Source organism: Zingiber officinale, unplaced genomic scaffold (assembly GCF_018446385.1).
Source record: "Zingiber officinale cultivar Zhangliang unplaced genomic scaffold, Zo_v1.1 ctg134, whole genome shotgun sequence".
Taxonomy (NCBI): domain Eukaryota; kingdom Viridiplantae; phylum Streptophyta; class Magnoliopsida; order Zingiberales; family Zingiberaceae; genus Zingiber; species Zingiber officinale.
This window is the reverse complement of record NW_024589830.1, coordinates 126877-142969: the sequence shown is the minus strand read 5'-3', so window position 1 is coordinate 142969 and position 16093 is coordinate 126877. Positions and strand designations below refer to the sequence as shown.

At 35.8% G+C, this 16093-nt stretch overlaps 1 protein-coding gene across 2 annotated transcripts; it reads left to right on the top strand.

Moving 5' to 3' along the window:
• Nucleotides 1-9832: 9832 nt before the first annotated feature.
• LOC122036152 (R3H domain-containing protein 2-like) lies at nucleotides 9833-15298 on the top strand. 2 transcript variants are annotated; one of them, XM_042595378.1, is made up of 5 exons: nucleotides 9833-10304; nucleotides 10698-11409; nucleotides 13745-14102; nucleotides 14480-14810; nucleotides 14927-15298. In XM_042595378.1, the coding sequence occupies exons 1-4, from the start codon at nucleotides 10028-10030 to the stop codon at nucleotides 14528-14530; spliced, it is 1398 nt and encodes a 465-aa protein (XP_042451312.1). In that variant the 5' UTR covers nucleotides 9833-10027; the 3' UTR covers nucleotides 14531-14810; nucleotides 14927-15298. The 2 variants fall into 2 exon arrangements, with proteins under 2 accessions (XP_042451312.1, XP_042451313.1); XM_042595379.1 differs by having other exon boundaries at nucleotides 14480-14840.
• The last annotated feature ends 795 nt before the right edge of the window (nucleotides 15299-16093 follow it).

Here is a 16093-nt window from a genome sequence, read left to right as displayed (position 1 = left end):
TTTTTATATTTATTTTTTGATTGACATGTATTAATTAATATTGCATGTAATAATGAAATATTTTATATTCAGATTTTGACTGACCAGATTCTGACCATTGAAATTTACCAATATAATATTCACGTTTTCAAAACCGATTGGAATTCTATCATGTGAAAGGCAACAAAATGGAATTTTGTAGTAGTTTGTTGGATTTCGATTTAAACGGTTCGATTACTTCGGTTATTAATTGAATGATCACTCCTATTCTCAATGACATCGATAACATATCAGCTCGGAGAGATCAGTGAGGTCGCTTGTTGGTTTGCTCAGCCATACCTCAATTGCAAGTCAGAATATTGCATTGTGGAATTTGAATCTCGTATGAATTAACTGGGCAACAAATCTGTTGAGATTCAATTAAAGTTCCACATTATAAACATATAGAAAAGATCATGAGTTTAAAAAGATGTAAGATATCTCTATTGGTATAAGACATTTTCAAGAACAAAACAATGAGGGCTTAGGCCCAAAGTGAGTAGGTCAAGGTGACCGGATGCTTACGGGAAGGCCTGGAGCAGGTCAAGAGTGACCTGATACGGATATTCTTGAGGAGGCCCGGAGCAAGTCAAGAGTGACCAAATGCTTGCGGGTAGGCTTGGAGCAGGTCAAGAGTGACCGGATATGGATGCTTGTAAGGAGGTCCGGACCATGAAAGTAATTCTGGTTCTTCGTTTAAGGGGAGGATTGTTAGGATTCAATCAAAGTCCTATATTGAAAACATATGGAAAATATCATAGATTTTAAAAGGATGTAAGATATCTCTATTAACACGAGATCTTTTGAGTAGAGCTAAAATGGATAATATCATAAATTATGAAAATATATGAATATCCTTTTAGACGCAACAAAATATAAGTGAACAAAGAGATTATCCAAAAAAAAAATAGCCTCTGATATGATATGTTAACAAACATTAATGTTTTTGAATCACCGCTAAGACACGTCTACCTTTCAGACAAAATTAATCATAAGATTGAATTTCAATTTATCTCATGGAATGAAAAGAGTTGATGTGTATGCAAATGAAATGCACTAGTCTGCCTATAGAAGATATGTTAACTTGGAGTTCATGAAAGATACATGATATTCTTCCTTTGCAATTGAAAAGATCACATTGCTAAGGTTGATAAACTTTTGTTGATGATCTATATTCGAAGTGGCAAAAAGTTTCTTGATGAACAAACTATTTAGAGTGAAGCTGGAATTCATATTTTGAAAGATTGAGTGTAAGTACCCCAAGGTTAGTTTTGATGTGATCAACCGAATCAAGTTAGGACCTGTATTATGTTGATACCTTATGTCTAAGTGTACAGGAACTTAGAAAGATAAGAAGTCGAGCGAAAGATGCGGCGAGTGAGATGCGTGACATGAGAAATAGGTCGATGAACTTGGTGCATCCGAGGGACGAAAAGCTATGAAAGAGTATACCGATGGACGAAAAGGACGAAATCTTGATAGAAGCGCCATAATGGAGGCTGGAGGTGCCCTCGCGCCTCTCTTGGAGATACCCTCGCGCCTCTCTTGGAGATACCCTCGCGTCTCTCTCGGAGGCACCCTGGAGCTTCCATAGAGGCGCTTTCAATGAATAGTAATTGTTAGGCTATCGTTGAGAAGATAATAATCTGTATCCTCTTGAAGGCGTCCTAAATCCCTTTGGGGCACCTCCAATCGACGTGAACCAATGATAACTTTTTTCCAAGAGATTATAAAAAATCTCCTGGAGCTAGGAATTAAAATACAACAATTGTATTAACTTCTTAAGTAATTTCTGAGCTTTCAAAATATGTAAGAGACTACTCTGCATTTAACGACTTAATATTTTTTAGTGAGTTTTTCAACTATCTTGGATTAATAATCACCTAGATTATAACTAAGTACATTCTGAGTTTTTTTTATTTTTTTGTTATTATTTTCATGTTGGTTATTTGTTTTTATTAATATTATATCCTTGCTAAGCTGAAAAAGCAAGAGATTGGTTCTAGTTTTTTTTTTTAGGGTTATTTACCTCTTATAGCGGGACTACTTAGACCTACATTGAGAAAATATAAAATTCCACCAGAGTTTTCTTTAGGCGTTCCCTAGTAGAGTTGCTTTTGGCAAGACACTCACTTCCATCGAGATCAATTAAGTTCAGTATCTACTTCAATATGTTATTCTGTTCTCTAAAGTAAATGTTATATTAACATATCCATTCATGAGAATTATGTACTAGTTTGGAAGCATAAATGAGGAGTTCTCACCTTGTTAATGCCTACAATCTTTAAAGGGAAGAAAAAGTGACTTCTCGAAGATTGTTCATTTATTAGGATTTATCAACTGACCTGGTGCAAAATAAAAAAGAAGAGTTTAGCAAAGTTAAGTTTAAAATACACTTAGATATGATAATATCAATCAAATGATAAGTTAATTCGGTAATAAACCGAATTAACCAATTTTAAATTGGTTTAATTGTTAAATTTTGATGACAAAGTTTGGTTGATTCGGTTTGTCAAAAAAGAACAATTTACTCAGTTTCAATTTATTCGGTTCGATTGATTCAGTTTTGAACCGATTACTCACCCTAATCAAAACTACTTATTTGTCATTTCATTTCATGCATAGACATGAAAAATCAAAAACAAAGTTAATGGCTTAAAGCTCAAAAGAAGACAAGATTAGATCTAAGTTATACCTCAATAGAAAATACATTGTCTCGGAAGAAAATACTAGTTGGAAATTATTTAGACTCATGCAAGAAAAAAAGATGAAATAAATAGTAAATCTAACAATTTAAAACTTTCAAGTTACAAATTTTCAACACATTCTCAGTTGGATTCCTAAATTTATAAATCTCAATTTACATACCCTCTCCTAAGTGTTTCTTGTTATTTAGATCAATACAAATAACACCTACATTGTAGAAATTTCAAGAGCCAATTCACTAGTATAAATTTCACAATGGTAGCGACAACATATTAGCTCAGAGAGATCAATGAGATCGCTTGCTGGTTTGCTTGGCCATACCTCTATTGCGAGTGTCTGGCTTTGGCGTCGTGGAGTTTTAATATCGCATGAATTAACTCGGGCATCAAATCTAAGTTAACAAAAAGATTCTCTATTAAAAGTAGCCTCTAGTGATATGTTGGCAAATATTAATGTCTTTGAATCCCCACCGAGACAAGTATACAATTATGACAAAATTAATCATATGATTCAATTTCCAATTTATCTCATTAAATGAAGAGAGTTGATGTGCCTATGCAAATGGATTGCACTAGTCTACTTGTAAAATATATGTTAACTTGGAGTTCCTAAAAGGAACATGATCTTTTTTCATTGCAATTGAAAAGATCATATCGCTTAAGGTTGATAATTAAACTTTTGTTGATAACCTACATTTAAAGTGGCAAAAAGTTTTTCGGTAAACAGACTGCTTAGAGTGAAGATGGAATTCATATTTTGAAGTATTGAGAAAATGTAAAAATTCCACCTGAGTTTCCATTATACGATGCTTAGTAGAGCCACTTTTGGCAAGACTACTCTCACATCCAGTGAGATCAATTAAGTTTTGTATCCCTTCAATATGTATTCTAATGTGGCGATGAGAAGGAGCCCACCTGGCATGGGTCAACTGCCATGGTGGAGGTCAAAGTCAAGGTGGTCAACGCTAGGACATGTCGCCCTAGCGGAAAGTGGCTACATTGGATGACTGGATGCATTAGTGCCTGGTTGGTAGGAGACTCGTCTGAGTGGACCACCCGTCCGCCCCGGAGTATGGCGGTGACATCTCCAGGCACTGGGCGTTCCCGGAAGCAGTGAGGCACCAAAGGATATGGAAGAGCTTGTCCGATCATGTCACAGGACAAGTCACAGCTCAGAATCATTACACAGAAGAGTAGCCAAAGCTGATCGAGCGAAGGAGTCTCGGCTGAGCGGTTGTCGTTGACACTAGGCACGGTCGACAAGCGGATTGTACAGTAGAAGCTTCTACTGCTTAAGCATGCCCTATTAAGGTATGTTATCAGTGTTGGATTTTTCGGGCCGCAAAAACCGCTTTTTACATTGCGGAAATCCCGAATCCCATGCCACTGGATTCGTGCGAAGTTATAAAACAAAAAATTTTCTACGTGTACGAGTTTCTCTAACCTAGATCTACACTAGATCTACAAAGAAAAAGAGTTTACCCTTGATGCGATCCCTTCGCAAATCCCGCTCGTCCAAGGTTCGTCGGATCTCAAGGTTGTCAAGTGTACAACCCTATATGTGTATCCACACAAACAAATCGACAGAGAGAACCTCTAAAGATGTGCTAGCAACCTTAGAGGATCAGCAATGGTGCAGGAGAGGGAGAGAAGAAAGGTAGAGAGGAAGAAGAAGGAGATTACCAAAACCAAATGAAACTCACCATTGAGTTGAATGTGGCCGACCACTTCAAGAAGGCTTTTAAACCTCTATGGGATATCAAGAGTCACAACTCTTGATCTCCCTCATGAGGTGGCACACACATGTGCTAGCCTTGATGATGTGGCACATCATCATTAGTCCACTTAATGTCAACTCACAAATGAGGTGGCAATGGTCAAGTCAAACTTGACCTTTCATCTTCCTCTCAAGTCAAGTCAAACTTGGCCACTTCTCTCCCATGGTTGATCAATTCTAACCATTGGTTCAAGTCAATTTTAATTTAATGAATCTCTATTCATTGAATTAAATTGGCTTAATGAGTCTAAGTCCAAATTAGACTCATTTAACACATGAACCAAATTGAGTCCAACTCAATTAGTTGACTTTGGATTACTCTTAATCCAATTTGATTCATCACATGAACCTAATCCTCTTGGTTCATCATATGAACCTAATCTCCATCTAATTGCCCTTTGTGTGTGATCCTATAAGTTCTTGTAACGTTGACAATGCTCCTAAACCCATTTAGAAGCATAAGTAATGAGCGGTATCTAACAACAGATCATTACTACCCAAGTTACAAGAATGTTGAGATCCAACATCACCTTGTGACTACTAATTGTGACCCCTCACAATATATGACAAGTGTCCTTCTATCCTTGACATCTAGATTGATCAATATGAGACATAGACCGTGTCATCCTCTAATCAATCTAAATCTTGAATCCCAAGTAGACTCACTCAATCAAATAAGCTCAACATCTCATATTAACTCATTTGGGCATGGTCATGCACTTAGTGGCCTCACTCTATCAAGAATAATGATGTCACTTCCGTCATATAGGAGGGATAGATCCCATCTACATCACTCACATCCCTCCGCATAATTTGTTACATACCCAGTAATCACCTTTTTAGTCCACCCAGTTACGGGTGACGTTTGACGAAGCCAAAGTATGTAACTCCTTATGTAGGGAACCATGGTGACTTCAGGTCCAAGGACTAATAGTCATACTAATAGTCACATGAGAAAGTATATGACACTCATATAACGATTCATGATACTTTCTCATGGCGGGTCATTCAGTATACATTATCCAATGCATACCCATGTGTCAACTTGATATCTCCATATCCATGACTTGTGAGATCAAGTCATCGAGTTAACCTACATGCTAGTCTCGTCGCATTAACATTGTCCTTGAATGTTAATACTTGACTAGGAATGATTAAGAGTAGTGTTCCATATATCATCTCAATATCGATTCAACCAATCGATTGATATAGGTAAGAACCTTCTACTCAAGGACGCTATTATACTTAGTTATTTGACACCAATACAAGTAAGCATAATAACCATAAACAAATGCCTTTATATACATAAGCATATGATACAATGAGTTCATACAATAATCATTAAATGATTGACTCTAGGGCTCTAACTAACAATCAGACACACTTTACTGACAGGTCTTTTCATCAGACACAGTATAGAACATGACCACGAGCATGTTGGAGAACATGCCCAATTAGAGAACGTGCCCACGAACATATCGAAGAATGTGTCCATGCCTCGAGGAGCATGTATGTCGTCCACCAAGGCTCTATATAAAAGGGGATCCATCACCGGAGGAGATACGTGTGATCTATTGTTGGCATATAATTCTACTATTGCTTCGCTTCTTCTCTACATTCCTGCGGCTGCCTTGAGCGTCGGAGGGTTAACGTCGGGAACCCCTTCCCTGGCAAGGCACTGACGTCATTTGTTTTGCAGAGCGAAGCGGAATCCACATCCGGTTAGTGAAGCAGCCACTCTCAGCTTTCCACTCGTCCACTTTTGGACAAGATCATATTTTGTTTTATGAAATAAATGTCATATTAACATATTTATCTAATAGAACTATGGACTAGTTTGGAAGCATACATGAGGAGTTCTCATCTTGTTAACTCCTACAAATTTTAAAAGTGAAGACATAGTGACTTCTTGAAAAATATTGCTCATTTATTTGAGTTTTACCAAGTGCAAAATAAAAGAGAAGGGTTTATTAACTGATGATAATGCCATTAGTCGACTGATGATATCATCAATTGATTGATCAGTTAATTCGGTAACCAATTGAATTAACAAATTTATCAGTTAATTCGATAATCAACTAAATTAATTGATTTTATATCGATTCAGTTTGTTTGCTTTTAATGACAAAGTTTGGTCGGTTCAATTTTAAACCGATTACTCACCCCTAATGAAAACTATTTTCTATTTTCCATTTCATTTATTTCATTCATGGACAAAAAAAAAAAATTCAAAAACCAAAGTTAATGGATTGAAGCTCAATAATATATGACAAATCTAAGTTATACCTCAATAGGAAATATATTGTCCCGGAAGAAAATACTAGCCGAACATGATTTAGACTCATGGAAGAAAAAATAAAGATGGAAGAATCAACAAATCTAACAATCGGAGAACTTCCAAGTTACATATTCAGATCCAACACATCCTCGATTGGATTCCTAAATTTATAAATCTCAATTTACATATCATATCCTAAGTGTTTCCTGTGGTTTCAGATGAGACCTGCACTCCATAAATTTCAAGAACCAATTCACTAGTACAAATTTCACAAATCACAATGGTAGCAATAATGTACCAACTTAGAGAGATCAGTGAGATCACTTGCTGGTTTGCTTAGTCATACCTCAATCATGAGTCAAAATATCGTGTGTGGATTTGATATCGTTGAATTCCAATCTCGCATGAATTAACTTGAACAATGAATCTAAGTGAACAAAGGGATTCTCCAACAAAAGTAGCCTATGGTGATAACAAACATTAATGCCTTTGAATCTTAACAGAGACAAGTCCACCATTAATTTCTAATTTATCTCATTAAATGAAGAGAGTTGATGTGTCTATGCAAATGGATTGCACTAGTCTAACTGTAGAAGATATGTTAACTTGGAGTTAAGAAAAAAAAAATACATAATCTTCTTTCTTTGCAATTGTAAAGATCAAATCGCTAAAGGCTGATAAACTTTTATTGATGACCGTGACAAAAAGTTTCTCAATAAACAAAATGTTTAGAGTGAAATTAGAATTCATATTACGAAGGGTTGAGAAAATGTAAATATTCTACCTGAGTTTCTTTAGGTAATCCGCAGTAGAGCCACTTTTAGCAAGACACTCACTTCCAGTGAGATAAATTAAGTTCAATACCCCTTCGATATGCTTTTCTCTAAAGTAAATGTTACATTAATATATGTTAGAACTCTTGGTTGTGTTTTGACTTGTTATCAAATAAGTTTAAGTTAGGTCATTAGGCCTGTAAACAAGTCGAGCCGAGCTTTGGGGTGTTCAAGCTTGTTTGATAAGATAATCGAGCTGAGCCGAGCTTAAAATGAACCAAGCTTTTGAAATGAGTGTTCAAGCTTGGCTTGGTTTATTTTTTATGAGCTTGAGCTTGTTTGAAGCTTGGCTTGAGCTTGATTTGTTTAGATGTTATCAAGCTCTCAATTCAAGCTTGGCTTGAGCTGGGTTCGAGCTTGGCTTGAGCTTGGTTTGAGCTTGGTTCGTTTAGATGTTATCAAGCTCTCAATTCAAGCTTGTTTGAAACTTTTAATTGTTTGATTGGTTATTAATATTGATAATTTAAATTTATTTATTTATTTATTTTATTTTATTATTTATTTATCATATTGAAAAGAGTTTTATTAATAAATATGGTTCGTGAACATTGTTCACGAACATTGTTCACAAACATTAACGAACTGAACACATATGTGTTCAAGCTTGTTTGTTTAGCTTAACGAGCTGTTCAAGCTTGTTTGTTTAATTAATCTTATGTATATTGAACGAACATAAACAATCTCTTATCAAGCCGAACACCAAGCTTGTTCACGAATGCTTGGTTCATTAACAGCCCTATATGTCATATTGTGTTTTATCTGTATGTCTAAGTGTATAGAAACTTAATAAAACATATAGGTATCTGATGGCTAAAGAGCATTGGAAATGTTAAACCCTGGCAGAAGACGTACGCGAACGAGAAAGATGACACGAGAAGAGAGCCAACAAACTCTGTGCATCTAAGATACGACGAGCCACGAAAAAGTACTTTGGCAGAATGAGAAGGATGCACAGGAGTGAGCCGGAAGGGTTTGGTGTATCTGAGAGATGCGGAGCTGGAAGGAAAACTGCGCAAGGTGACAAAGTGAAATGATCAAGTCTAAGGTTGCTAATCGGAGAATCTTCGAGCGATCTGAGAGCGAGGAGCCATCTAGAATTGTTAGAGGGCGGTTGCCAGCTGGATCATGTTTCAACAAATATAGACAACTAGGAGTATACGATCGATCGAAGAGGGTCACATAAGCAAACAGTCAGATTGAGATGAAGACTATAAATAGAACTGAAACTCATATAATAAAGATAACACACATTCAAATATATTGTCTTTCAATTTTGTTATTCCCATTGTGCTCAATTGGTGTAAGAGGTTTCTGCATCTTCGAGTCATTTCCAACGAGGATATCTTAGTGGAAATTTTTCATAGTTTTGAACTAACAACCCAAGGGTTGTAACCAAGTAAATTTGACCTCTTGCATTATATTTGTGTTATTCTCTAATTAATGCATGTGTCCTAAATGGGAGGATATTTAATTCTCATAAGAATAAACCCATGAGAATCGACTTATGTCTAATGAAACAAGTCTATCACTTGAATACTAACTTGACTATAACATGGGGGCTTATAGATGTTGAACGAGTTTGTGTACCAAAATATTTGATATGACACCACACAATAATAGATATGTCTTAATTCATTACAGCAAAAGGTGATATCGTTAAACTCAAGTGACATAGTACATGGAGAATTTTATGGGAATTAATTCCAAAACCTATTGAAACAAATACTCAAGTAACAACTGCATCAATCCGGACGACATGCCTTAATTCATTAGAGTAAAAGAGGAATATATCATTCACCCTAAGTGGTCAGTATTATTGGTCCTATGATAAAATATAAATAAATAAATTATAAAGAATATTTTACCTACCTACCTTAATTCATGAAGAAGGATGAATAGAGTAAATAATGAATTTTTAAAATCTTCCTCGAATAAAAAGAATGTGGATCACCCGACAAATATATTGCTTAAATTGTTTTGTTAATATATAAAAAAATTGCTAAAAGATAAGATTAATAATATAAATAATTCAAGAAAATATAAGATTAATGATTTTAGAATTAATTTATTTATATATATATTTAAGTCTTATGTTATTTATAATTATGGGGTTTAAATGTGAAATCAAAGAAATTATGTATTGACGCGAAAGAGCGCTCGGAATTATTTTTAATTCTTTGACCACCGAATTGTACCGATGCTATAAAAGTCGCCGGTCATGATTTTTTCCTCTCCCTTTGGATTCCTTCCCTAATTCCCTTTCTTCCTCGTCGGCGTTCCCTTTACCTATTCCAAACCCTAGCGTTCCATCCTCGGCCTCCTTCCTCTCCGTCCATGGACTTTGCCGCGATTTGTATTAGGGTTTGTCTTCATCTTTGCATGCGCTAGCGAGCGGCTCTGCCCTCTTTGCCTTGCCATGGAGGGCTCGGTGGACGACCCCAGCGCCCCGGACTCGTGGGAGATGGCGGATCTTGACGCCAGCATGAGCCGGCTCCTTCTCTCCACCAAGAAGAGCTCAGCCTCGTCGAGTCCGCCACCTGACTCCGTGGAGGAAGAGGAAGTGGCGGTTGCAGCCCCGCCACTTGCCTCGTTCGATTCTTCCGATCAAGTTGGAGGTGTCCCGGTGGACTCGGCGAGCCAGGTGGATCAGTTCCTTCGAGAGGCTTTGGAGAAGCCCCGGGAGCGACTGGCGAGTAAGCTTTATCTTCTTCGAAGCTGGCGAGTGTCAATGACTCTTGAATTGAGATTTCGAGCAGATATCTTTAAGCTATAATTTTTTCCTTACAATTTGATCAGTTTTTGTTGTCAACTTTTTAAAAGATTGTTTCATGTTTCTTGTTTGACTAGTTCTGCTGTTGGGTGGTTGTGAATTACTTGGAAAGTTTAGACTTGGTATTTGGACTTGGAATTGTAGGGTAGCGGTCTCTCAATCAACCATTAGATAGGACTGAGTAATTAATTTGTTATGTTTCTGTTGTTTTCATGGAATGTAAGTGTTTCAGTTGGTTACTTTTTTATATTTAGTTTATTTCCTTTTTTTGTTGCATTCTATCATGCATCTAATTTTGAATCAAATATCTTGTCAGTTTTGAGGATGGAACAAGATGTTGAGAAGTTCATTCGTGATCCTACTCAACATCAACTGGAATTTCAGGAACTCCCAAATTCTTACCTTAGATTAGCTGCACACCGTGTTGCTCAACATTATTACCTTCAATCTATTGCCATACCTGACAATAGCATGCCAGATGGATCTGGTTCTGGAATTTTGCTTTGTAAATCTTCTATGAACTGTAGGCTACCTCCAGTTCGTCTTGCTGATATTCCTGTCAATCTACCACAAGAAGATAATGGTGGCCTGCTTAAAGTCGCAATCAAGCAAAGGCCTAAGCAGCATTCACAAAATATAAGAAATGCAAATTCCCAGTCATCTAGAACTAATTACCAAAAAAGTGTTGAAGAAAGAAAAGAAGAGTATAACCGAGCACGTGCCCGCATATTCAATAGCAATGAGAGCATGAGTACAGTTTCTGGTCAAGAAGACAAAATAAAGTTACCCGATATTATTAAAGACACATTTCTATCTGCAAGGCCAGACAAAAAATCTGTGATTGAAGGATCTGGAAATTATCATGGAAGGACTTCCAGTGATTCTGCTTCAAGTAGCAGCAGAGTAAGCAGAATTAAGATAGAGAGAGATCCAGTTGCTAGTAGACCAAAGGTGAACAATAAAGTTGCTATATTCCGCGACCGTGATGTGGATAGTAAGGATCCTGACTATGATAGAAGCTATGACAGGTACAATTATTTTGTTTTTTGGTAAACAATCTGCTGATTAACATACATTTATGCTTTACACATCCATGTTACAGACATGGATTGGAACCTACTGTGCCTCTTCTTTGTACGCAGGCTCAGATCAAATTAATATTAGACGAGATGAGGCTAGTGTAGATTTAGGCACTTTAAGCTGTTAGTGTCAATTATACCCTCGGTTAAGTAAATTTTACCATCATTAATATTCTTTTTTGGAAATTATTCATGTATTTTCATTGCCATTGTAAAGCCATCACCTGTTGCTTTTGTGCAAGAAAAAACATTCCATTTTTGATATTTTGTTTTAAAATTTGACTGCATTTTAGTGTCAATTATACCCTCGGTTAAGTAAATTTTACCATCATTAATATTCTTTTTTGGAAATTATTCATGTATTTTCATTGCCATTGTAAAGCCATCACCTGTTGCTTTTGTGCAAGAAAAAACATTCCATTTTTGATATTTTGTTTTAAAATTTGACTGCATTTTCATGGCATATCTTTGGCATCATGCCTACCCTTCATTTGTGTCTTTTCTATACATTTTAGGTGGTACTTTTTTTCTATTGAAATATATATTTTCCAGTAAACAGTGTTTTTTATAACAACTTAATTCATCAAAATAGGAAAGAAAAAAGCTGCAAGAATTATTTTATATTTGCATTAAAAGAAAATTAATCAATTTTGCCACTTAATTTTGAATCTCTATGATTTCTTATCAAAATCATATGTATCTTGGCGTTGCCACTCAACTCCATGAGTGTGATTAGAACTTTACCTGTAAGCTTAATCATGATTTAGAGCTTCACTTCTTGAAGCTCATTGGTAGAATGCATTTCTATTTTTACCTGGAGGGAAGGGAGTGTGAAGATATTGTAGTCTAAAGTTAAGAAAAAGAAAAAAACGAAAAGATATGCCTTTTGTTATCTAATTTCCACCATAGGTTTTCAACTCTGATCTCAATCTGCTGATTTTTACCTGGAGGGAAGGGAGTGTGAAGATATTGTAGTCTAAAGTTAAGAAAAAGAAAAAAACGAAAAGATATGCCTTTTGTTATCTAATTTCCACCATAGGTTTTCAACTCTGATCTCAATCTGCTGATTTGGTTTGAAATTAATCAAGGCAAATACTCTCTCTCTCTCTCTGTTTGAGAAATTGGATACAAGTGGTCGGTGCAAAATCAACTGAATATGGCCAAAACTGAACAAGATAAACCTCACAAGAGACAAAGTAAAGGTGGATCCATGGGAGATTAGAGGATTCTGATTGTTTTGTCAAAAATATGTAGAAGGTATCTGAAAAAGGATAAAAGAGAGAAGATCTAGTAGCTGGCATGAAAGACAGTTGCTTGCTGTGGAGAGCATCCTACTTGTTAATAGTTGCTTGCCAAGAAGAGCACCATAACAGCAGACTTTAAATTAAAGATAATCCAGAGAAAGGTGTTAGTGTACATGTGTTAGTATATACAACAGATCAGAAAGGAAGTGCAACAGTGAGAAGAATTAGAACTGAATGACGAATAGTTGGTCTTCTTTTAACCTTATTTATCAATATTATTTACTAATTAATGTCATCAAATATAATGTACATGTATGTAAGCTACATTTTTATTTTTTGTAATGCATAAACTGTAAAGCTATTAAAATAGATGAAATATTAATATATCAAACACAATTGTTCCTGAACGAATTTATTATTAATTGCAGCATAGGATATTTTTAATCATGTGATGTTATTTGAGATGATTGATAATCTGAAATTATTATTACTATAACCTCATATCAATATCTGATATTATTTAATTGATAACTAATTAGTGAACATGTTATATACTGCATTAAAAAAATGATTTTTGCAAAGTTTATAGATATATCTACTTAATACTGATTATCTAACATAATCATTTAAGATTCACTGTTAATTTTCAATCATAGTTTTGAAAATTGGTCTTGTTATGGATATTTAAGTTTTTCAAAATTATTTATCTTTGGTTCAAAATGATAATTACATTATATGTTATTAACTAGTAGGCACTTGTATACTATTATCTGGCGTATAAAAAAAAATTATTGTGCTTTGATCTTCTTATTTCCCATTTCTTTCTACTTTCTATGTGGTGATCCTACCAATGTAGGTTTAAGCTGATACCAGAGATTTTTGGCCTAGCTGATCCTGATTTAGACCTTATTTCTCTGTGGATCAGCCTGATTTCTGCTGAAAGAAAATTGAGGAATTCAGTTGAATTGAATTTCTTCATCTTTACTTTGTTCCAAATTACAATAGAAGTTACATAGAACTTCTTATATGCCATTTTTCAGGTGCATGCAAAGGTTTGATCCTGGTTTTGGATTCAATGGACCTTATGCTATTCAGCCACTGTATTCCCCCACTGTTACCTACAATACAGAATTCCCACAGCTTGGATCTGGTCACCTAGTGCAAACTCCTCTGGACCACCAACGTGGGCCCATCCCTTCACATCTACTTGGACCACGATTATCACCTCCAGTCCCTAAGTTTGGTCCTCCTGAAAGCATGATGCCGCCATACAGTTCCAACCCTGCCCGAGCTCACTCTACTGCACCCCTCTACATAAACTCGTCTCAATATTCTGTGCCTACACATCCTGGAATGTCTTTCCCTCATCGTAATGGACCCATTCAAACTTTCACACAGGTACTCTTTGACTTGCCCTTTTCTTCTTTCATCTTTGCTTATTTAGCTTACAAGAGATCTTTCATGGTAATCTAAGGCTACAAAAAACATATCTTGATCAGTATACTTTTTAATTGATTGCTGAATTTGTTAATTTAATGGCCAAAATTTGATGGTGCAATGGTAGTTTTTTACAATGGGTTAATCATTCATCATACTTTTAAGATCTTTGAGGTTCAAAATGTTTCTGAAGTTTACCTTACATGTCATTTACATGAAACCAGTTGCTGATTTGCTGTATTTGTGTGGAGCTGAGTCTTAGCATTTTGTGGAATCCATTTTTAAAATTCCATTTATTTCTGAATTTCTATAAAGTATTGCTGGGTTTTTTCTTGTAGGCTCATCTGCAGCAACCTGACTCAAGGTTTGGATTGGCCCGGCCCCGTTAAGGGGCTAGGGCATGCCTGTGCCTGCCAGCACAATTTCTGAGCTTCATAACAAATGACACAAGCTGGCAGGAGTATCACAGGCAAATGGAACCAAGGAGGTGGCCAAGTCACAATTAATGGAACCCAATGACTCTGGATCGTAGCTTCCTTGGATTTTCTATGGTCCCTGCACATCTGATGCAGTTGTTACTAGCATTTTGTTTCCGGTGCTCTGGATCGTCATGCAGGCTGGCTACTGAAAAGATCTGTTTTGCTGTTACCGCAACATGAGAAGAAGCTTGTAAGTTGCAGCCAGAATGCAGTTTACTTGGTTAGGACTAGACGTTTCACTAGAACAGTTCATTCTCCCTTCTCCTCAAAGCTGATTAACTTGTTCATATTTTTCACTCCCTGCAGGAACACAGATGTCCTGATGCCACTTTATCCTATAACGATAGGGACAAGCCTTGGTGGAAGGAGCACCTTTATATAGTTCCTCAAGTCTATGCAACTGAAAACCTTTCATCAAGATATCTGCTTTCTTGTTAAGCTCATATGAACTTACCTGGACTTACTGGTCTGCGATGAAATGAAGTGAATAAGCACATCATGCTGATGTTTTTACACTCAATGGAATAGAACCTAGTTGCCTGAAGAACATTTTAGTTAATGCTAGTTGTCTTTGTAGTTTGATGGTGAACGTGTTGTTCATTTCCTATTCGTCTAAATGTGACAGAATTGTCGGAAGGGGGTGTCCTTTTTCATCTATTGCAAGTATGATTAAATTCAGGGAAATGAAATATAATAATGTTGCAGGAGTAATATAATAATTCAGGGAAAAGAAATATTGATCATGTGAAACTTCAGAACAACACTCGTTTTGCATCAATTGTTTTCTTGTCATTCGACAGAGCTGGCCAGGTACGGGGAAGTGATCCAAACCCAAATCACACTGTTAAAAGAGAAGCAATGGACATTCAGGAACTTGCAGATCAGTTGGGAGTTTCAATGTGGGGGGCTATCCAACTTAGCATTAAGTGCTCATGTGCCATTTTTGTTAAAATGATAAATAGTCTCGGGATGATGGTATAGTTGCAGGTATTTAGATTATCATTTAGACACTTGTAGTTAGATTTCTAATTATGATAAATTTATAATTTTTTTTTAAATGGGGCGTGTAATTAAAAGATGCTAGATTTCTTGGTCATCCGTCGCGAGTACTTCTCGATTTATCTTAATGCCGATGGAAAAATTCAGTGGAGCCGGGTCATATTTTTTCCTTGAAATGATAAACAAATAATTCTTTAAATTAAATTTAAATTTTTTAATATTTGTAATATCAAATAAGTTTGTATTGAGATTTAATTCACTATCAATTAAAAAATAAACTCAAACCAAACTTAAATAAAACTTCCAAATAATTTAGTTTATTTTAAACTCAATTTTAATATGACCTAATTATCTTACTAAATAATTAAATTTGAATAACACAAAGGCAGACCAAGTTCGACGATGGAGTTTAGATCCCACTTATAACCTACTGAATTCCACCTAAAAGATAAATAAACATGTCGTTTGTTTTGA

Excerpts from the sequence above, each read along its gene's own strand:
- LOC122036152 (XM_042595378.1), top strand. The coding sequence starts at position 10,028 with ATGGAGGGCTCGGTGGACGACCCCAGCGCCCCGGACTCGTGGGAGATG. Across the intron at positions 10,305-10,697 it reads GCCCCGGGAGCGACTGGCGA|TTTTGAGGATGGAACAAGAT; the intron begins GTAAGCTTTATC and ends ATATCTTGTCAG. Across the intron at positions 11,410-13,744 it reads TATGATAGAAGCTATGACAG|GTGCATGCAAAGGTTTGATC; the intron begins GTACAATTATTT and ends GCCATTTTTCAG.